At 43.0% G+C, this 24,044-nt stretch overlaps 1 protein-coding gene across 1 annotated transcript in view; it reads left to right on the top strand.

Annotated features, from left to right (window-relative positions):
- LOC144678871 (dynein axonemal heavy chain 11-like) overlaps positions 1-24,044 on the top strand; it is a 552,140-nt gene that overhangs the window by 478,342 nt on the left and 49,754 nt on the right. The window contains exons 72-75 of the mRNA XM_078538870.1: positions 963-1,111; positions 3,986-4,113; positions 7,338-7,565; positions 8,222-8,413. Coding sequence (XP_078394996.1) covers positions 963-1,111; positions 3,986-4,113; positions 7,338-7,565; positions 8,222-8,413 — 697 coding nt within the window. The remainder of the gene's footprint in view (positions 1-962; positions 1,112-3,985; positions 4,114-7,337; positions 7,566-8,221; positions 8,414-24,044) is intronic.

Below are 24,044 nucleotides of genomic sequence, written 5' to 3' on the forward strand. Positions count from 1 at the left end.
AACTAGCTAGAGACCTGAGTACTGAGTGGTGCAGTATTCTCTAATATTGCTCTTTCAGTTATATGTAGCTTATGCTATCTCCATAACATTAAGTAGGCACTTGGCTGATTTGGTACAATGTGCTATTTAGGTTTGCCAAAAGAGTATTTTCTATGATTGTCGTAAACACACAGGGGCTACAGATTTATGGCTGTTTCAAAAAATTCCTGCTGTAAGTCTACTGGAATAGATGCAAATTCGGCTGAACCTGGATAGTCTTAGTTTGACCACAGAGCAAAATTTCCTGTACAGTATTATAGAAGCATGAGTCTCATGCCTCCACAAGGCAGCTGATGTAAGAGGTGGCAAAGTCAGGGATTTCCTGAGTCAGGAATTCCTGCATGCCTGCTTTCAGTCGTGATTCCTATACCTAGCTGGTGGGAGGACATGAAGCCCAAATAGAGGTCAAAGCCAGCTTCGGAATCTGGACCCTGGAAGATGAGGCACAGAATTTTTTTTTTAATAATACAAGTAGCCCCCTAATTGGGAAGCTGGAGATAGCCTCTCCTCCTCAAGATCCATGTAGTTCTGACAGACTTTCCAATCACTTCCATGTGGGACCATCCCAGAAAAACCTTCAGTCCACCAGTGCCTCACTCCCACAGACTCTTCCCAAGACCCTGTTGACATAATTTGCAGGGCCATTAGCAGTGGCTACAGGTGCATTCATCCAGGTTCTTAAGATGGAATGTACCCTCCCCCTTCTACAGATTTTCAGGTCACTGTATTCCAGATATATGTATTTTATTTCATTTTGCCAACATTCTTTGACTGATACCATAAACTATTATCAGCAGGCAACATGCACTCAAAGTATTATTAGAAAGTTACAAATTACATCAGTTTTCAAAGATACATATATGAATAGAAAGTAGTGAAGTAACTTGTATTACTGGAAAAAAAATTCATCTGTTCTGTTACAGTAACTTTGTTGAAGAAAAATTAGGAACAGCATATGTCGATGGTCTACGGATAGACTTTGCAAAATCATTTGAGGAAAGTAATCCAGCTACTCCCATATTTTTCATCTTATCCCCTGGTGTTGACCCTCTTAAAGACGTTGAATCGCTTGGTATGAATCACTGGACTACTAAATCTTTTATTTTTACTCATTAACCTTAAAAATCTTCAGCCATGTGTAATTTAGCCATGGCAGCTTAGAGATTAACTTAATTTAAAACCTACAGGTTTTATGATCTCAGTGTTTCAGTGACTACTCTTGGAATGAAGCCATGTGTACTGGAAATGTACTTTTGAAGGATTACAAAGAAAATGAAAAATGTAGAACCATTAGTTAAATTCTAGAAAACCTCAAAACTATTTCAAGTTTGTTCAAAATTGATATGAATATCTTCATTAAAAATCTTGACAGTTGCCATGCCTGCTATGCTTTGTTCTAAATTGTTAAATAGGATTTATTATATCACAAGCTGTGAATATACCAGGTCTAGAATCTCAATGCCCATACTATGAAGAATATATTGATCTATTATATATTAAAAACCCTGCATGATTTCAACATTCCAAAAGTATGGCACAAGTATGTTGGCATATATGCAATGTTCATTGCCATAATGTTATACAACAGTGCCAAAAGAAAAAGTAATAACAACTCACTTTTGAAACCATATATCAAGTTCCCTCCTAGTCCCACTAAATCAAAAGTCAGAAACCATTCCAGCCAACAACGCAAACCCACAAAAACAAAAAATGCTGGAAACATTATTTCCTAAGCATTTTTGTTTCAGATTTCCAGCATCCGCAGTATTTTGCCTTTAACACAATCCCACTCCCTGTTGAAGGAAAATCAAGACCTTTGCACTCCTACTTCCCACAAAGAAAAGCTCAGACATAATGTCCCTTCCTTTCCCTGACACCTCATTTCTCTTTCTCCTCCTTACCCCAAACCCAGTCTCCTCCAACATCTCCACCTCCTGCTCTCCTCTCTCCTCTGCATTGTCTCTCCTCCTCCCCTTCTACACTCTTTCTCCTCTCTCCCAACTGATTCCTCTCCCTTTTGTTTGCCTTAGTTCAGTTATCTTTATACCCTCTATTGTTGTTTATCCTTAAAAGACCTCTTGAGCATGATTCTCCATGTGGAACACTCTGGGAGATCAACTAATAGGTCATTAGAAATATTAAACATGCATGCATTTTTGATTCCAATCTCTGTTGCCAATTTTTGGTAACATTTTTTATGTCACCAGTTACTATTGAAACTGCCTATGTGAGTATTTATTATGGGAATTCTAATGTATGCACTTAACTTTCACAGTTTAATTGCAGGTCTCCTATTACAAGCCTTTTCTTCAACTGCCCTTTCCTCTCTCCCAACTTCTTTACTGCAGCACAAAATGTTCAGCTCAAACAGCCTACCTCATAAGCTGCCATTTGTGTTTGGGTAGCTCTTTAGGAAATCCCTCCCCTACCCTGTCACCTAAGTCTGCCACTTTCTGTTCTTCCATCTTTTCTCTTCTCTGCTTCAGCCAAATTTATTTTTTACTTGCCAACTACCACTCTTTAGCCTTTTCTTGACCCACCCTTCACCTTGTAGATTTGTTTTCTTCAGTCTCTGCTCAACTCCATCTTCAGCTTCCAGTCCATTCCTAAACAATTTTTTTTTTCCAGACCCTTTCTTCGGCCTCAGACTCCAATTTCCCCTCCAGCTCACTTAAATGTTATCTGAGCTTCAGCCTCAGCAGCTTTTTTATTCATTCATGGGATATGGGCGTTGCTGCCTAGGCCAACATTTATTGCCCATCCCTAATCGCCCTTGTTCAGAGGGCATTTAAGAGTCAACCACATTGCTGTGGGTGTGGAGTCATATATAGGCCAGATGACAAATTCTCTTCTCTAAAGGATATTAGTGAACTAGAAGGGTTTTTAAAACAATTGGCAATGGTTTTATGGTGATCATCAGACTTTTAATTCCAGATTTTTATTGAATTCAGATTTCATTATCTACCATGGTGGGGTTCAAACCTGGGTCCCCAGATCATTACCCTGGGTCCCTGGAACACTAGTCCAGTCACAATACCACAATGCCACTGCCTCCCCCAGTTAGTGCTCCCTCCCAACCCACTGCTTCCATTTTCCCACTACTAGTCTGAATCCTAGCATCAGCCCCATGGCCTATTCAAGTGCCAGCCTCAACCTTCATTACCCACCTTCGTCAGACCTTCCTGGGCTCCCCACACTGCCACCCTCATAGAGTTTTTTTTAATTCCCATAGCTCTCTTGACAGCATCCTAGTCTTCTAGTTGCTACAAGAGTACAGCAGCTAGAGGGCTCCAAGTCCAGAGATTGTGCAGACCAATTAATTTTCTCTCATTGCTCAAATTTATTCCATCAATGATCTTCAAGATCCTCCCAGAACCCCACAGTAACAACACTAGCTCCACTACCTGTTTTTTGGGACATCTTTCCGTTTGGATGCCCTATGGGCCTAGCCAGACGATGGTGATTTGGGAGCCCAGGAACCAAATGCCACACCTGTTTCAAACAAGCCTTATATTGAGCTTATGCTATAAAGCAGGAAAATTCCTAGAAATCCCAAGGCAGCATTGTGTAAGACAGGGAACTGAGCATTCCCCAGACACAGCAATGAAAAGAATTCTACCCTGTCATTTTCTGTTGGTATCTCACTCCAAGTCTCATTTTTGAAAGCTGATTTGACCATTCATCTATCCAGGATATTTGCACCAGTATCTGCACAATCTGAAATTAAATGTTATATTTATTTGGGCTTTCTGAAAGGTCAAAGCACCCAAAAAGCTTCTTGATGGGTTTAAATGAATGGGGTTGCATCTTGGCTTGCCAAGCCACATTTTCCAATGAACCATCACTATTTATTCACAAGGCAAATTTCAGAATTGATGACATGTTTATAATCACAATATGTGAAACTGTGATGAAAGTGATTGCTTCTGTTTTGTTTTATTTTTAGGTAAAAAGCTAGGCTTCACTATTGATTCTGGAAGATTTCATAATGTTTCTCTGGGCCAAGGACAGGAGGTGGTAGCTGAAGCAGCTTTAAAAAAAGCTTCCAAGGAAGGCCACTGGGTGATTTTACAGGTACACTGTAAAGAGCATTAAAAAGCATAATGATGGTCAGATTTAATCAACAAATATTTCATAATTATTTCAGATGAGAAAAGAGCCATTTATTTGTAAGTTCCAAGTTTTGTAACTCCCCTCTCCTCCCCCACCCACTCTAGTTATTAGCAGCATGTCAAATTCTTACTTAAGTTGCCTATTGTAGTCAGTAGCCAGTGTTTGGTTTGGGAGATGATGGAATAGGATAAAGAGGACAGGTGCTTTTTCTACTCTGTACCCATTTACTGGTCTATCCATGTCATTCCAAACACTTGATTAATCTGTCCAATGATGCCATCATAGGTCAGGTATGATAATAGCTCTTCCTCCATTTTCCTTATTAATCGAAAAGTACCTAAGCTAGGATTTTTCGCTCCCGTTTGTGGCGAGCGTCATAACAGGCGAGAGCGGGAAATATCAGGAGATTGCAAAAATCGGTTTCACGTCGTCATAAAACCAGTTTGCGATTGTCCACTCCAATCTCGTGGTCATTAGCGCCAGGCTTCGCAGGCAGCATCCCTTTGTAGATGCTTTATGTCCTCTTGGCAGCTTGCTTTTCCTATCTATATTTATATTTGTGCCATCAGCAAAGTTAGCTACCATACATTCAGTCCCTTCATCCAAGTCATTGATATAGATTGTAAATAGTTGAGGGCCCAGCACTGATCCCTGTGGCACTCCATTAGTAGCAGCTTGCCAACACAAAAATGGCCCATTTAACCCTGCTCTCTGCTTCCTGTTAGCTAACCAATCATCTATCCATACTAACATGTTATACCCCACACAATGAGCTTTATTTTGTGTGGCACTGGGAAAACTCCCCTCCTCTCCTTAGAATAGTGTAGTAGGATCTTTAACATCCACCTTAATGTTTATCATCTCATACAGTAGATGGCACATCTGACGGTGCACTTCCTCAAATCCCTAAAATTTAAGCCATGACCTGATTCAGAGCAGAGACTGATTGAAAGTTGACAATACATGAGGCATAGGCCTGGGCACAAGAATTGCCTAGTTTCTTTTCCCCCTGTCATTATTTCACCTCCTCAATAAAAATTGATGGAGATCTGGTAGTGCCCCCAGTTCTGCCCTCCTTCAGTCTAGCAGGTGTAATTGTCCGCCCTCTTAATACCCAGAAATTTGAGGGCCTGTAACACATGGGCCAGAATTTTGACCTTGATGGGCGGGCGGGCCCCACCGGCTCGGTGGCGGGTGGGCAGCTGAACTCGCTGCCGGAACGGGGCCGGTTGCCATTTTACATGGGCAGGCCAATTAAGGCCTGCCCAACAGGAAGCGCTATGCGCTCCCTGTGCTGGTGGAGGGGGGGGGGGATTCCCCATCTGTCAAAGTGCACTCTTTCGAAGCGCACATCTCCCTGAGACTAAGTGCTGTCTCAGGGAGAGCGCTGAATGTTTAAAAAACTTTAAAAATAGAGAAAGAAAAACATTATTAACGTGTTCCCCCTCATGTGACACTGTCACACAAGTTGGGACATGTTAATAAATATGAGTGAAACTTTAATAAACTTTTTAAAAACTGAGATGAAACCTTATCCTGCCAGCAGATGAAGTTTTATCTTTTTTCAGAAGCCCGCTGGGGCTCCTGGCCTGCCCGCCAGCCTTAAGGTTGGTCAGGCAGGCCTTTCAATGAGCTTAATGATCCTGTCAATGGCCTCAATTAGCCATTGACAGGTCGGCGGGCGAACAGCTGATTTCGCTGTCTGCCTGCCTTCCTAAAAATTTAAATGGACCAGGATGACGTCGGGTGTTCCTCCCAACATCATTCCGCGTCATTTTCCCGTCAGCGAGGGGGCCCCTCCCCCAAATCGCCGATGGGAAAATTCTGGCTATGAACTTGGGTAATTAGTAAATGTCTTGAACCTGAAATTACACAGTGAAGTAACAATATTATTACAATCCCCATACAGACCGATAACCTTTTAGAAGCAGTGAATTTCCCAAATGTCCCAATGGAAATAACCAAATGACAGGATTTCACTTTTAAGACTTATACTGTAATAAACAAACTAAAGTCAACATAATTCAAATGTCAACCAACAGGCAAATGGTACTCAATTTTAAAAAGAGGTAAATTTCTTTAACTTTACACCGCACTTCAGGCACATGTAGTGTCAAAGAGCAGTTCAAAGGTTTCTCCCAGTTCTCTGACAATCACCCCTCACCACATTCAGTCAAATCTTCCAATGTCCGTTGCCAACTGCTCCACTCCCACCAAGTCTTTCCGATACGTATACAAGGCACACCTCCACGAATCCCCCTCTCCCTCAAGTCACGACAGCCCTGACAACCCATAATTCCAGAGATTCCTGTATTCAACCCTTTTAGAGAACTTAGTCAGCTCTGGTAAAACTGGTTTTCCCATAGAGAGCTTTACTTCTGCTCCCCATCATTTCCTAGAGAATCTGTTCTGGGGGAGTTCCAATTCTCTTCTGTCTGCTTCTCAGCAGCAGCTTTCTCCTGCTCCGAGAGTTTCTGTGAAATGTGCTAGAAAAACTGCAGCTCAACACCTCAAAAGGTTTTCTATTTGTCTCTCTATCCCTTCTCAACTCTCATCCCCATGGCGACCTTAAGTCACAGGGCATCTCTCCAAACTGAAGTGTTTACCAGGAATTCACCACCCTCTTTCAGAACTATTTGTTTTACTTTGAGTTAGAGGGACATTTTAAAACTTAATCCTCTTGCGAAGTTCAGCATTCATGACAGTATGAATGCATAATTTGTTTCTCTGAAAGTCCCCTCTCCACTGTTAGCAGAGTCAATAATGTCCTTAAAATAAATGACTTAATATCCCTACCAAAGTTTTTGAGAGGAATTTTAGAAAAAATGTAAATGTTCATCTATTAATATATCATAATTTCATGCTTTCTAACATATAATAGACTGCATGATGAGATTAAACATATGTACTAAAGGAAGCTGTAGAATGAAGTAATGTCTCATGCAAGGCTTTGTCCTGAAAGATTTTAGTGATTCATAAAGTGTATGAGTGTGAAATTTTGTGACAGATGAGCAATCCAAGGGACTTTATTACTATCAACGCTAATTGAGGATTACCATTCTTCCTTTCCATTGAATGAAATGAAGTATGTTGTCACTCTCAGCATATAATAAATATGTAATTTTTTCAAAAAAATAATTGCTAGCTTTTAAAACTAAAAATCCTGTAAATTCTTTTATTTCCAGAATATTCATCTAGTAGTGAAATGGCTGGGAACTCTAGAAAAGCTGCTGGAGCAATTCAGCGCAGGCAGTCATCCTGACTACAGGGTCTTTATTAGTGCAGAGCCTGCCCCAGCCTCAGAGGAACATGTAATTCCTCAGGGAATACTGGAAAGCTCAATCAAGATCACTGATGAGCCACCTACTGGCATGCTGGCCAACCTACATGCTGCCCTCTATAACTTTGACCAGGTAGGGGACAGACAATTTGCAGATTGCAGTCCTGTCCAGTGCTTGTTTTATACTTCTATCTAAATGTCAAGCTTATCTTCCGTCAAAGAAGCTTTAAAAACATACAATAAATTTATTCAGTCAGAAAAGCAAAGTAATTAAGACTGAAACATGCAGTCAGTACTATTTATATTATGCTTTTTCAAGAACTTACCAATACGCAACTAGTAACAAAATCTGATGTCATATCAGGATTAAGATACTATTGCAGTAGAACTTGTGATTGTAAATTGTATATCTCTATGAATGATTGCTGTCACTGTAAAAACTAAATAAACAGACTGAAACCTGAATGGGTTCACTGGTATAAAACGAATGATTATGATCAGCCACCCATTATATACTCTGATTTTTCTGTCAAATAGAATAAGGCGTAGAATGGGCAGCTGATTCAGTATTACTCACATCATCACTGAAAGTTAAATTATTCCCGAAATGTCTAAACTGGGACAGATTTACCTGATATGACCCAATTAGGAATTCTTTTGGGTTTGTGACCATGCCTAGCTGTCGGTCCCAAGTATAAAATATTGATTATCATGCAACACAGTCATTACAATAAGCTTTATAATTTAAAAATGTTGTAACCGATCCCTTTTTTATATTGTGACTTACAGAATATCCTGGAAATATGTTCTCGAGAACAAGAATTCAAAACTATTCTCTTCTGCCTCTGCTACTTTCATGCATGTGTTGCGGAAAGACGCAAATTTGGCCCTCAAGGTTGGAACCGAAGCTACCCTTTCAATGCTGGAGATCTCACTATATCTGTCAATGTCCTTTATAATTATCTGGAGGCAAATACTAAAGTAAGAGGCAATCTTTTGATTATTTATTACAACTAACAGCACAATAGACATTTATCCGGTAGAGAGTAAAAATTACTGCTGAAAGAAGTTAACATTGAAGGGCACAAAACATGGTGATGGGCAAGAAAAGGTTAGAGGTCACTTAAATTGGAAATCTTCTCCAAACTTATTTTGCAAAAGAACAAGGTTGCCATTGGATTGAGCTAAAAATAAAGTGAGGTCCAGACCATATAATTCAATAAAGTGAGTAACTAGTGTTCAGAATAAATAAACTTTAATCAGTTAAGTATAGACTGGCATCAGCTAGCTATGTACCAAAGTGGAAGAATGTATTGTTGCTGATTTTTACCCCATAATATGAGAAACTGTTCAAGTGCATGGTGTAACCATTATGGTCTGCACTCTCAAACCTATAGGGGGCAAAATTGGATAGCTCCCAAAAACAGGCGCAGGATCGGGATGCACGATTAACTCATACCCTTTCCTTCCAGTGTATACAGCAAACAATCTTTGGGGTGTTTCGTCGAAGTACTTAACTCCAACACATCAAAACTAGCTCTGGTCTAATCTGAGAGCACAGGCAACTCAACTGACCAATCAAGTTTCACAATTGCTCCCGCTCTTTAGATCTATATCACTCTTCTGTGATGACCTATTACGATTAGCCAGGATGGGAGTAACACGCAAATAAAAACAGAAAAAATGCTGGAAAAACTCAGGTCTGGCTGCACCTGTGGAGAGAGGGACAGAGTTAATGTTTTGAGTCCGTGTGACTCTTCATCCACAGGTGCTGCCAAACCTGCTGAGTTTGTCCAGCATTTTCTGTTTTTATTTCAGATTTCCAGCATCTGCAGTATTTTGCTTTCATCATGGGAGTTACGCTTCCTCAATAATATTGTTGATGTAAGGTCACTACCATACCTACTTTGCTTAATATATAAAGTAATATGTTTAAAAAACCCATAAGCCTGGCTCCCAATTTTAAATTCTACCCTAATCTTGTTAATAACACATTTCTCAAATTTTCCAAAAGAAATCATCAACATGCATCATGAAGATTCCTGAAACATTTCCTTTATGATGCCAATAAAACATTGTGGGATCTGCTTTCAGTGGAAGATTTTCAGCAAAAATGGATCTTATGGAAAATACCATACCCTGAAAACATCATTCAGGCCACAGACACACCTGTTTAGTTTTCACAGTTTTTCTTTATAATCTGCTGCCTTTTTGGGTGGTTTCAGAAACACTTCTCTGAACATTATCACGAAGCAGAAATGTAGCTTACATACCAATTGACCTGCACTCCCATGAATATGTGTCCTAAAGAGTAAAAAAGTCTTCTAATCTTAGTGTCACAACAGAATGGCTTATTTTTTCCATGAAGACTGACTGAAGGGACTGGTTCCATAGGAATTTTTTTTTAAGGCAGCAAATATCAGAATCTTCTCCAAGAACCGGACGCAAGTTAGAAGCAGTTGTTTACCCATATGAGAGACCTTAGCCCCGTCTAGTAATTTAAACATTGAATTTTGACAATCTTTTGTCCAGTTTGCTGAAGTCCTTGATGTATTTTTCTATGGAATGAGCTTCCATCCGTTTTCAGGTATCTATCAAATTCTGACCAGCCTCATAGGCATTTAATAAGTTATCTTTCTTGTAGATTTCATCCAGGAATTATATTAGAAGATCCAGACCTTCATCACTATCCAACTGGCTGGCATCCATCTCAGAAAAATCTTACCTCTAATTTTACTTCATGCAGGAAGTGACAAGGCCATACCTTGTCTTCTCTTTGGTAGAGTGGTAACCAGTGCCCACATATAAACCTCATTCTTCCATTGGTCAAATAGCTCAGACTCCCAGAACATTCTGAGGGTGATCATATCCCATCAATAATGCTGGCTTTCTGCCATTTTCCACTTTGGTGATGAGGATTTTAGTTTTATATCCAAAGAAAAATATATTGTTCTTTCCAGCCTTAATCTTTAGAAACCATCCTCTGCTACAACGTTCCAACTCAGATAGTCAGAGAGTGAAGCATAGAACTGGAGTCTAGTCTTTTTATGCTTCCAAGCTTTTATCCAAGCAATGACCACACTGATAACCTGCTCTTGTACATGTAAATGCAGGTGACTCCCCAGCTAATACTCGCCACCTGAATACAATTAACCCCAAATTGATATACATTTAACAGTCCTCCTGAATTTAATGTCAGGATCACATTATAATTCCATTTTCTGTCTGGTAGCCAACCAAGCTGACAGGCTGGCTGTCTGCTGGGTGGGAAAGCCAGGGCAGGAGAATGCAGCTAAGGATCTTGGGGATCCCCAAGACCGGGAAGGGGAAAGGCCAGATATTAGGGCTTGCGGGGATGGGGAGTGTTGGCTGTGATCACGGTATGGAGAGGGCATCAGAACTTGCAGGTGGAGGTATGTGAACGTGGTAGGAGAAGAGAGAGAGAGACGACACAAAAACAAAAAATGCTGGAAAAACTCAGCAGGTCTGACAGCATCTGGAGGGAAAGACTCTTCATACGGACTCAAAACGTTTAACTCTGTCTTTCTCGCCACAGATGCTGTCAGACCTGCTGAGTTATCCAGCATTTTTTTGTTTTTGTTTCAGATTTCCAGCATCCGCAGTATTTTGCCTTTATCAAGAGAGAAAGAGATGATGATTGGCAGACAAGCGGCTGATGGCTTCCTTAAGGGCCTGGGGAAAAGCACTGTGAAATCTGCGCAATTGCACAGTGCAATTGTTAAATTTAAATCAGGCTTCTAATTGCACTGAGTAAGCCTGATTTAAATATGTTAATAAGTGTTTCGCCTCTCCATAGCAGGACATTCAAATGCCTTGAAATTTTAATGCCATGCTATAAAAATTCAGCAGGCATGTAGGCAACAGACATGAGGTCGCGCTCCAGATATTTTTTTAAACCCCCCCCGCCCCCCAACCTCTACTTCCTGTCGTTGGGGAGTGGAGGTTGTTAACATCAAGACCATTCTATTGGCTAGACAACTAAGCGTTATGAATGCTGTTTGTTAAATTGTATACACTATCCATGTTAACGCTGCAAGATCTGCCTTCTAACTAAGTTACAGGTCTGGGCAAAATTACAAATCTTTGCTCAGGTTTTGAAAGAGGCTGAGGTTTTCAAACAAAATCTTTAATAAATAGATTAAAAGACACAGGGTGTGAAATTAGGTTCAGCAGGTGTGCCAAATAGGTAGTAGTGGAGCGACAGCCCATTATCCCAGAAGGAAAAACCAGTAAAAACTGGGAATTTAGCATACTGGTCTGAACTGGTCTTGTATACCTTAAAATGGAACACCAGTAAAAACTGGGAATTTAGAATACTGGTCCAAGCTGTTTTTCAACTTACACCAAATTCAATTTTCATTTCCAATGCAAAGGAAAATCAGACAGAATTCATGGCAAGCAACCAATTCACTGCTTTCCATTTTGCATCCCTACTGAAGCTGAGCTCCACCTCTACGGAAGAATGTTCATTGAGTAAAATTAATTATGTTATACAGGCATTTTGATGTTTTTATTTTGTTTAAACCCGTAGAAATTTCAACTTCAGTGAGTTGAAAATGGTCCATGATGGCAGAGTAAAACAGGGGTAATGAACCAGCAGCTCATTTTATACCACATCTGATTGTCTCTTTCATTAAATACATTGCTGACCTCCTGCCTGAGAATTCCTGTGGAGACTGTAGTCAATATATTTCAAGGTGTTGTAATTCCTCTAGTGGTTATCCTGGGCTAGTGATTGGAAACCACTTTTTTGTTTGTTTCTTTAATGTAATCGAATCCATTTGGACATCAATCCTACAAATGATGAGGATAACATTCAACTACCATGGTATTTCCTCCCAAGCCAAGTTATTGCCTTTTTTTTAAACTTGTATTTATATAGTGCCTTTCACAACCTGAGAAAGTCCCAAAGTGTTTTACAGCCAATTAAATATTTTTCAAGTACAGTCACTGTTATAATGTAGTTTAGATTAAGATTGGGGTTTGCCACTTTGCCATAGATTTCCACCCGCCTCAACAGTCTCTCCCTGATGAAAAAGGGCATGTTGAAATACATTTTTGTGTTTTCTATTCCAGTTAAGCTGCAATTTACTGATCACCACATCTGGATTACTGTCTGCCTGATATTTTGCAGGGGCCAAGAGGCTAATTTTCTGTTTGTTAATGTGCTAAACCATGATTACTATGGTTGGGTTCTGATTAGGGGCTTAACATCCAACCGGGTAGGAACCATGCTGCTTATTCGAAGGATACTGCATCCCTGCTAGGGTGGCACTTAAGTGGCTTCCATGTAAGATAACCGTGTAAAGGACTCTAATTCTAGACTTTTTAAAAATCAACTTTGTATTCCTTTGGGAAAAACCCCAGGTCATGTGGATCGTAAAGAAAAAATGCCCTTCATTATGTTAACCAAACATGGTTTACATGTGAATATACACAAAATTCATTAGGCAGGCAATGAAGCATTTGAAGAAAAGTAATTGGATACAGCATATCTGACAGTTTGTTGCGCTGAATGAAGAACATCAACAATTAGTTATGATGATGGTAGCTATTTAGGACTTGTCAGATGTACAAATGACTATATATTTTCCTATATTTGTCATTATTATGAGTTTAAGCTTCCTCCTTCCTTTGACTTTCTCAGTTCTGGATACTTCATATACATTTTAACAGATGTATATCACTTAGTGAGTCATGTTTTGATTGTAATCGAGGTTGATTAAAAGTAATTAAATCTGCCTGAGACCTTAATGGTTCATGTAATTTGAATCTGAAATGTGAATAAGTAAACAATCCACAGCATCTAAAGTGTAAAATATTTTGTGCTGATTTGATTTGAGCAATTTGTATAATTCTAATATTTAATTAAAACAAAGTAGTTAAACAAAATGCATTCTAAAGTAGATTGTAATTTGGAAGATAATTAATTTCACATCCTCCTGGCTTGATAGTGCATTTTTGTCAGTAAAATCTGGCAAGTGCTAATGAATACTGTATGCTATTAACCAGAAGCAGATTATATTCATTAGCCAAACCCAACTTTAAAAATGATGAAAGTACTTAACCCCTTCAATGCTAAATGTGCTTGTATATATTTATAAAACATTCACTTTTCAGTTATATACATTATTACATATATTACAGTTACTTCATATGAACTTCTGGCTGTGAATGATGTACAGTGGATGAGCCACAAAATACATACATAAATTGGAGTTGAATTGGTCAGGAATATTTAACTAATAATGTGCATTTCTATCAATTTAGCCCTAACATAACAAGAAAGAGAAAGGAACTTGAGATATGCTTATCCCAGGACTGTTGTAGAAACACCCATAGCTGTTGTATTGTTATGGGCCTGGAGATGAGAGGCTTGATCATTGCTGAAGGTCAGAGTTGCCGACTATCTGCCCCAAATGATACAAAACTGAGCTTCTAAGTGCACTTATTGTGAACAGATTCAGAGCCACAAAGAAGATATCACCAGTCTCAGCCAACTTCTCCACTAGAGCAAAATATTGTCCTTCAAATAACTAATAAACAACCCCTGCCTAACTCAGCAAATGCATGTTCCACTTCTTCCAAATCAAACACTTCCTCCAGGACTCTTGCACTGACTACTCCAGCAAGACCTTCCCACAACCCTCACCATAGTTCACTCTTGAACACAAACATCATATACATACAAACCTGTATAGCCTGCTCACCTTCGTGAAAACAGACTGCATGGAAGGATGAAAGAGAACTTTGGAGCAAAACCAAATAACTTAAGATTGAAGAAAAATATATGGAAAAAATCCTGATAATCACTACATAGATTGGAATACAAGAAAACCAATTCATTCTGCTAAGCAAATCTTAGCACACCTATAATGAGCTCTACAGCTTCCTTTTTCCTTATCTGATGGATGCTGAGAATACTGTGGCCACCCTGGCAGCTCCACATATCTCTTCCTCCCAAATTGAACTATTCTGATCAGCGGTATGAAATACCAAAGAAATGTAACAGCCAGGATTATATCTTCAGACAATGACTGGAATTTTCCAGCCCTGTTGGCATTGGGCATCATGCTGGGTGAGGGCGTGGTACAATATGACAAGAAAGCCAAAAGTCAATTTTATGCCTTCATGAAACCAGTTTGCGATCATCCGCTCCACCCATCAATGGTGGACTGCATCTCCTGCCGCCACACTTTGCTCCTGCATGTGTGAAGGGGCCTTCAGACTTAACCAAAAGAGGCTCTAAGGACACATATGCTAACCCATGCGTCTCTCTCTTTCATCGTCCAGGAGGGGAACGTCAGGATCATGGAGCCTGGTGACACAGTGTATGCTAAATCACCCGGCTCCATGGAGACCAGGAAAGAAGAAGAGAGTGGCGGAGGCGCCTGGCTCGGCAAAGGGAGGAGCATCTCCCTCAAGGTGAAGGGGTGGCAGGGCCTGTTGTCCATGCAGCTGAAGATCCTCAGAGAGCCATGGCTCGATAACATCTAACTAGACCCAGGGCCTATAGACAGCGCCTGTCATTCCTGCAGATGACTGAGAACCAGTGTTGCCGAAGACTGCCCATGTCTAGGGAACTGGTCAGTTACATGTGCCACCTGCTGCAGGATTTGGCGTCATGGGGACATGGAGGGTGTCCATTGCCAATGGCCATGAAAATAACCACAGCACTCCATCTTTACGCCAGTGGCTCCTTCCGGGGCTCCAGAGGTGACCTGCCCATGGCATTCTGGCAGCAATGACAAGCACCGTCGAAATACAGGCATCACTGATGCTTCCAGTGAGTGTGAAGCCATCACTTTGGCCTGAAGGTTACACACTGCACAGGGAAGAGGCCTTGGACTGAGACACCTGCCTTTTTCTTGTGCAGGAACCAAGGTTCCACATAGGAATGACACGAACACTGCTTATCATAACAAGGCAAGGATAAATTCTGGGGAGTTTATTTACAATAGTGAACATTAAATACAATGAATACTCATGCCCAGGTTGTGCAACTACATCTTCTTAACCTTCCTAACCCTGCTGCTACGTCTCGGTGCTTCCCCCAGCATCCACAGCAGGGGTGGAGGCAGCCTGCTTACTGGTACTGATCTGTGATGATCTTAGCATCCTCTGGACGGTCAAGAGCTGGAGAGCCCCGACCTGCTTTTAGGGGTCCTGCTGTGTGGCAGTGGCATCCTCCTCAACCTGTGGAGCTAAATCTGTTGTAGCACAGGAAGAGGGGATTCGGATGGGCTAGACACTCCCAGAGTCACCTGGGTGGATGGCCCCAGGGTGTGCATCTGCTGACCCTCCTACATATGGGTGTCCGAGGGCCCCTGGCTGCCCCCTTGAGGAGAGGGGGAAGCTGGAGTGAGATTGAGCACCCATCTCGCATACACACTGTTGGAGGGCATCTATGACACCAGCGATAGAGCTCAGCCAGTGCAGCAGTGAAGAAACGATGCCCTGGCCCAAGGTCTCCATGGTGGCCATCATCCTATCAGTGTTGACCTCAGTGCATTGGCATGCCGGCGCTATCACCTAGGATTGAAGGCGGACGGACTCCTTCATCGTGCCTTACAATCTGAGGAGTGCAGCGGACATCCCTTCCTGATGTTTCTGATCTTGCCTTTGCAGCTCCAGCACCTGAAGTATGATCGGGTCCAGAGGCTCGTCATCTGACTCGAACTCAGCAGCTCTCTGGCCTCCAGCAGTCCTCTGAGTATCGGACACCTGGGAAGTCCCTGCCGCCGCCTGTTGTGGATCAGTGTGATTTTTATATTATTCATTTATGGGATGTGGGCATCGCTGTTAAGGCCAACATTTATTGCACACCCAGAATTGCCCTTGAGACGGTGATGATGAGCTGCCTTCTTAAACCGCTGCAGTCCACATGGTGTAGTTACACAACAGTGCTGTTAGGAAGAGAGTTTCAGGATTTTGACCCAGTGACTGTGAAGGAACGGCAATATATTTCCAAGTCAGGATGGTGAATGGCTTGGAGGAGAACTTTCAGATGGTGGTGTTCCCATTTATCTGCTGCGCTTATTCTTCTAGATGGTAACAGTCATGGGTTTGGAAGGTGCTGCCTAAGGAGTCCAGATTGTGACCCCGAGGCTACTCAAGAACGAGGTCCCATGAGGTGTGCATCTCTGCATTGGTGGAGGGTGTGGGTGAGCACTGTGACGGGTCTTCAATTAGGGTGCCATCTGATTCTTCTTCCGAGATGTCCTCGGGGCTTGAACCAAGGACCTGGCTCATGGACCCCCCTCAGCTGCTTCACAGATGTGCCTGTGAAAGCAAGGGGAGATTATTAGTGCATGGCAGTGGCCTGTGAAACAGGACACATCACTCACAGCAATGTTGTCTGATGGATGTTCCAGTGCTGGATTCTCACTTGGTAGAGCACCGCCGACCTCACTGCCAAGACAGAAATGGTCCAGATTTCCCCGGTCAGCTGGATGACTCTATTTTCAAAGTCTGTGAGGACCTTGATGTCAGGCATTTCTCCACCAGTCTGCGACCTCTCCCTTTTGTTGTGTGCCAGCTTGTCCTGTATGAAGACAGATGGAGGGAGCATAAGCAGGACGCCTGCCAGGCCATTTGAGAAGGATGCCTGGCATGTGTGGATGTTGAGTGGTGCCGTGGACAGGATGAGGACACAACCTGCAGAGCAGATGAAGGTGTGTGTGAGAGAGTGAATGGTGATGTCCCTTGAACTGGCAGTGAGTGAGATTCCTGTGGATGTGTGATGGGTTTGTGAGTGTGTGAGTTGAGAGTGATGAGAAGAGTGACTTGCCCTGGTGGACCGGAGGAGATCGTTCATCCTCTTTCGGAACTGGGTGCTTGTCCTCTTTTGCAGGGCATTGGCACTGACCACTGCTGCCACCACTTCCCATGTTGGATTTGTCACCTTACTTGTTGGCCTTCAACCAGCACATGGGTAGAGGGCTTCACGGTGGGCCTCCACTGTGTCCAGTAGGTGCTGCTAAATTTGGGGGCAGGACGTTTCCTCCTTTTGGCAGCCATGACTTTGCAGCAGCTTCCAATCCCCCGCTCTGTGCTGGAACCCCCCTTTAAATATAGCGCCTGGATTATTGAAGGCCTGAGGCGATGGTGGGGCCGGCAAATCAGAAACCACCCTGCCATCTGGCGTATTTCTCAGGAATATAGTATCAATGATGCGGGACGCGCCGGGAATGGGATGGCCCAGAGCAAAAACCTGCCATTGCAGCTGGCGGGTAAAATGCCCTTTTTCCTGCCCGCTACTGCACTGCGTGCAAACCTGGGACGATTCTGCCCAATGTTTCTGCTTTGTGGGCATGCCCCAAGAGGTTTACAAATAGAAGTTTTGATACAACTGATCAAACAACTGCAACCTATAGGATAGTGAAGCCCCTGTCACAGAAATGTGGGACATAATCCAGGTGGAGCAGATGCTATACAGCCTGCCTTAAAATCCGCAAAATTGGATCTCCCCTTCATCTCCAAAACATATTCTCATCGGGAAGGACAAGTCGATATAAGAGAGATGGCAGTGTACATTATTAACCACCTTATCCAGTGACCATCCCGAGATATTGAGAATGACCCTTCAACAAGCCTGAATGCCGACCTATCCAAAGCTACGTCAATCCTGAAATGCGTATTATTACCATACCAATTTGCATAATTATGAAAACAGACTTATTGGATCAATATAGGCCCCGTAAATATACAATTTCAGCAGAACCAGTCTAAGCATTTTTTCATTTAGAAAAATGTGTCTCATATGCCACAGTAATGGCTGCCTTTGGGAAAAATATTCATTTTTAAGGATAAAATTGTTGGTTTGCTATAGTTCATGTACACATAAGTGTTTTATTCATAGTTAGATTTATATTAGACCATATAATTTTGACAAAGATCTAGAATAAATATATTCAAAATAATTATCTTTTGAAAATAATTATATGATTACATTTTCACATTCGGGGTTTCATTGATTTGGTGGGTACAAGGTGAAACACAAGCACAAGAAACAGTGTGTGTTTGGAATGCTAACAATCTCTACTCTCATACTTCCTAATAACTGAATTGTAACTGGTTAGATTGCACTTAATGATTAAGAGACTAGATTAGAGTACTGTAAAGGCTGATTTTAACTTTGCCTACCCAACAAGTATGATAGGGTTGGGTGGTGTTGGGGGTTAAAATGGAACCCAGGCTGAAGCCTCGGCATTTCTGCCCAACATTTAAACTTCCGGGCTTTCAGGAGCTTGGTGACCGGCCAATAGAAACAGGCTGGGACCTCATAACTATTGAAATGATGGAGTGAATTAAAATCTCCCAGGCCTCACTCCCTGGGTAGCTGGACAATCTCCATCCACTTTAGCCTCCACACTCAGTTCCCACCCTGAATTAAAATTAGGGCTGTACTATCTCAGAGCTTGTATGGAAAATTACAGATTCATCCTGCTAAACCCTTAGTAATTCTTGAAAAAAAACATATTTTATGTAGTAGTCCATGTATTCAGCCAACCATTGCCTTTCTAAAAAAGAAACAAGATCAATGACCCACAAAGAAGTTAAAGGGTCAGCATTTTAGATGTCACTGACTAAGTTGACACATTATTCTCTCATTACACCTTTCTTTTATATGTTCGTGGGATGCGGACGTCACTGACTAGGCCAGTATTTATTGCCCATTCCTAATTACCCTTGAGAAGGTGGTGGTGTGCTACCGTCTTGAACCACTGCAGCCCAGGTGATGTGGGAACATCGTTCCAGGTTTTTGAACCAGCGACAGTGAAGGAATGGAGATATAGTTCCAAGTCAGGATGGTGTGTGACTTGGAGGGGAGCTTGCAGGTAATGGTGTCCCATGCATCTGCTGCTCTTGTCGTGTTAGGTGGTAGAGCTCGTGGGTTTGGAAGGTGCTGTCAAAGAAATTCCTGTTTACTAGCAGCTAATAAGAGATTTTATTTGTTTAACAGCTTTGTGTTATATGAAACAGCACCTAACTTCAGTATGGGCAGAACATGACCTGATTGCTCTCAGGCAGATCCAAATATGACCCAACCCCTTTGCATACAGAACCCACCCTTGCCCTCTGCTAGCCAGAAATGCTCCAGCACCAGTTCATCATGCCAACCAGAACCTGACTTGACTGAAAATCATGATTTGCTGAGGTCAACAGGACTAGCACAAGTTTTTGTGGCATTCTAGATCATTGTCCAAAACATTTGGATTCTGAGACGGGTGGAATCTATGAAGCCTATCTGAGGTGTGGTACACTTAGCCTGAGCTTCACATATTGTATAGCAGTTGTTCACAAGTCTGGAAAAAGTCCTACTGAGTGAGGGGAAAATTGGAAGCTGCTGGACAGGCAAGATGGTAAACCGGACAATCCATGCTAGAAGTCGAGACCTGCACTCAAAGGAAGCATGAGTTGGAGAACTGCCACTGCAACGATTTCCCTTTCAATTTGTCTAAAATCTCCCAATAGCCATTCTGAATTTAAATTACATCAAAAGAGGAAAACAGCCCACCCCTTCTCTCCATTCCTCACCGTTCAGGTGTAAACTGCACCTACATTGGAAAATCTGGGACAGAGGTATCCAACCTATGGTCACTGAACCGTGTTAATCTACCCCTTGAAGCCCATGCAGCTCATTCACATTTTTACTTAAATTTCTTATTTGTCAGTTTATCCTGGATCAATTTTGTTGGTTGATGGTTTGAAGAGAGCTGTTCTTAGGAATGTTAATTCATTGGTGGATAAACCCTGAAACAGAACAGTTATTATCAACAATTTGAAACATAAGTAGATGAATGCCCCTCCAAGGGAGACAAAACCAGGAAGTTGGACACCCCTGATGCTGTATACCCCAGAGTTTTTGTGAGAGAATTTGTAGGGGAAGCAAGAAAATTCAGTAAGAGTTAACCATAACCTTGATGAAATCGTACCAAGGGATCAAAATTCCACTGGCACATACCAGGCTTGTATAGCAGAAAATTGTGCAGCCACTTACAGAAAGTGGTGAACAGTTGTTTATCAGACTAGTGAGACTGTATATTGTGATGTTCCCCAGGGGTCACTATTAGGACACTGCTTTTCTTGATCTATATTCATGACATTGATTTGGGTGTGCAGGATGCAATTTCAAAATTTTCAGGTGATACAAAATCTGGAAGTATTGTGAACTGTGAGGAGGATAGTGATAGATTTCAAGAGGATGCAGACAGGCTGGTGGAATGGGTGGACACGTTGCAAATTAAATTTAATGCAGAGAAATGTGAAGTGATGCATTTTGGCAGGAAGAATGAGGAAAGGCAATATGAACTAAAGGATACCGTTCTGAAGAACGGTCCTTGACCTGAAACATTAACTCAGTTTCTCCCCATAGATGCTGCCAGACCTACTGAGTATTTCCAGCATTTTGTGTTTTTATTTCAGATTTCTAGCATCCACAGTATTTTGCTTTGGTGATAAACTAAAGATACAATTCCAAAAGGGGTTCAGGAACAGAGGGACCTGGAGGTATACGTGCACAAATCGTTGCAAGTGCCGGTTGAGAAAGTGCTTGAAAAGTCATAAGTGATCCTAGGCTTTATAAATAGTGGAATAAATTCACAACAGCAAGGAAGTAATGGTGAACTTGTCTAAAATCTGGTTTCACTACAACTGGAGTATTGCATCCTATTCGTGGCACCACATTTTAGGAAGGAGGCAAAAGCTTTGGTGAAGGTGTCGAAAAGGTTTGTCGGAATGGTTCCAGAGATGAGAGACTTCAGTTAGAAGGATAGATTGCATGGGCTGGGTTTTCTTTAAAGAAAGAGAGGGTTGAGAGGAGATTTTACAGAGTTGTTGAAAATCATGAAGAGCCTGGACAGAGTAGATGGGGAGAGAATGATCAGTGGAAGGATCGAGAACCAAAATGCATTGCCTGAGAGTGGGGTTGAATCAGATTCAATCATGGCTTTCAAAAGGGAATAGGATAATTATCTGTAAAGAAAAGGATTGCAAGGCTACAGGGAAAAGGCAGTGGAGTGGGACTAGCTGACCCTACACCAAGCCGGCACAGACAAGATGTGTCGAATAGCATCTTCTGTGCTGTAACCTTTCTATATTTCTATGGGTGGAATTTAACGCACCCTCTGGGGGGCAGTGGACTGGGAAGTGAGGGAAGGGCTGTATAATGGGGCAGGAAGTGGGCAGGTGGGGTTGGGCCATGCCACGTGGCAAGCCACCAGGTGGCACGCCACCAGGTGGCACCTGGTGAACATGCCTGAAGTGGGGTAGGGTTTATGGGGTCCCTCCTGTTCAGGAACCCTGCACCCAATTAAAGGACCTGCCAGAATCAAGGGCTGCCCCTGCAGAAAGACATGTTCCCACCCTTTACACTAAGCCCCCAACCCTCCCTGCTCCCCTAACTCTCCGGGGCCTGCCTGGCTGGCCCTGTTGAGCCTGCCCCACTTGCCTGTGTTCTGGGGCTCCAGCAATGACTCTTCTCTAAGGTCCACTGCAGTACCGGCAGTGGCCACTGCTTCTGATGACATTGCTGGTTCCTAAAAGCTGCCAATCTCTGATTGATTCTTTGAAATCATTCAATAAAAGCATTCCAGAAATTGCAAGTACTTCAACTCTAAGAGATGGGACATCTGCTCTGCAGGACTCAGGAGCTTTGAGGGCAACCAGCAAACTGCGTGCTCATGCTCACTTCTTTGGGCAGGAGTCCTCTCCCCGTTCAACGGATCCTTTTACCCGCCTCCAATATTCTCCCTCCACCTGAACCCCTGCCTCTGGATTCTTACCTGCTCTTGATCTTTGCATTGAGAACTGTCGGCGTAACATCAGTCGTCTCAATTTCTCTGCTCCTCTCACCCACTCTAACCTGTCTCTTTCTGAACTTGCTGCACTCCGTTCCCGCAGGTCCAACCCTGACATTGTCATCAAACCCGCTGACAAGGGTGGTGCTGTTGTCTGGCGCACTGACCTCTACCTCGCAGAGGCTGAACGTCAACTTGCAGACACTTCCTCCTACCTCCCCCTGGACCGTGACCCCACCACTGAACATCAAGCCATTGTTTCCAGGACTGTTACTGACCTCATCTCCTCCGAAGATTTTCCCTCCACAGCTTCCAACCTCATAGTCTCCCAACCTCGGACGGCCCGCTTCTACCTCCTACCCAAAATCCACAAACAGGACTGTCCTGGCAGACCGATCGTGTCAGCCTGTTCCTGCCCCATGGAAATCATTTCTTGCTATCTTGACTCCATTCTCTCTCCCCTTGTCCAATCTCTTCCCACCTACATCCGCGATTCCTCTCTCGCCCTACATCATATCAACAATTTCCAGTTCCCTGGCCCCAACCGCTTCCTCTTCACCATGGACGTCCAGTCCCTCTACACCTCCATCCCCCACCGGGATGGTCTGATGGCTCTCCGCTTCTTCCTCGAACGGAGGCCCAAACAATCCCCATCCACCACTACTCTCCTCCGTCTGGATGAATTTGTTCTCTCACTGCACAATTTCTCCTTAAACTCCTCTCACTTCCTCCAAATAAAAAGTGTGGCTGTGGGTACCCGCATGGGCCCCAGTTATGCCTGTCTCTTTATGGGGTATGTGGAACATTCCTTGTTCCAGTCCTACTCCAGCCCCCTCCCACAACTCTTTTTCCGGTACATCAATGACTGCTTCGGTGCCGCTTCATGCTCTCGTCTGGATCTGGAAAAATTTATTAATTTTGCTTCCAATGTCCACCCCTCCACCATTTTCACATGGTCCATCTCTGACACTTCCCTTCCCTTCCTTGACCTCTCTGTCTCAATTTCTGGTGATTAGCTGTCCACCAATATTCATTACAAGCCTACCGACTCCCACAGCTACCTCGACTACAGCTCCTCACACCCTGCTTCCTGTAAGAAAACTCCATCCCATTCTCTTAGTTCTTTCGCCTCCGTCGCATCTGATCTGATGATGCCACTTTCCAAAACAGTTCCTCTGACATGTCCTCCTTCTTCCTTAACCCAGGTTTTCCACCAACGGTGGTTGACAGGGCCCTCAACCCATCTCCCGTGCATCCGCCTTTACACCTTCCTCTCCCTCCCAGTAACCTCACTTATCACCCCACCAGCCTCCGCGTTCAAAGGATCATCTTCCGCCATTTCTGCCAACTCCAGCATGATGCCACCACAAAACACATCTTCCCTTCACCCCCCCGGCGGCATTCCACAGGGATCATTCCCACCGGGACACCCTGGTCCACTCCTCCATCACCCCCTACATCTCAACCCCCCTCCCACGGCACCTTCCCATGCACCCGCAGAAGGTGCAACACCTGCCCCTTTACTTTCCCTTTCCTCACCATCCAAGGGCCCAAACACTCCTTTCAAATGAAGCAGCGCTTCACTTGAACTTCCCTCAATTTAGTCTACTGCATTCGCTGCTCCCAATGCGGTCTCCTCTACATTGGAGAGACCAAACGCAGACTGGGTGACCGCTTTGCGGAACACCTTCGGTCTGTCCACAAGCATGACCCAGACCTCCCTGTCGCTTGCAATTTCAACACACCACCCTGTTCTCATGCCCACATGTCCATCCTTGGCCTGCTGCAAT

This window comes from Cetorhinus maximus, chromosome 3 (genome assembly GCF_964194155.1).
Source record: "Cetorhinus maximus chromosome 3, sCetMax3.hap1.1, whole genome shotgun sequence".
Taxonomy (NCBI): domain Eukaryota; kingdom Metazoa; phylum Chordata; class Chondrichthyes; order Lamniformes; family Cetorhinidae; genus Cetorhinus; species Cetorhinus maximus.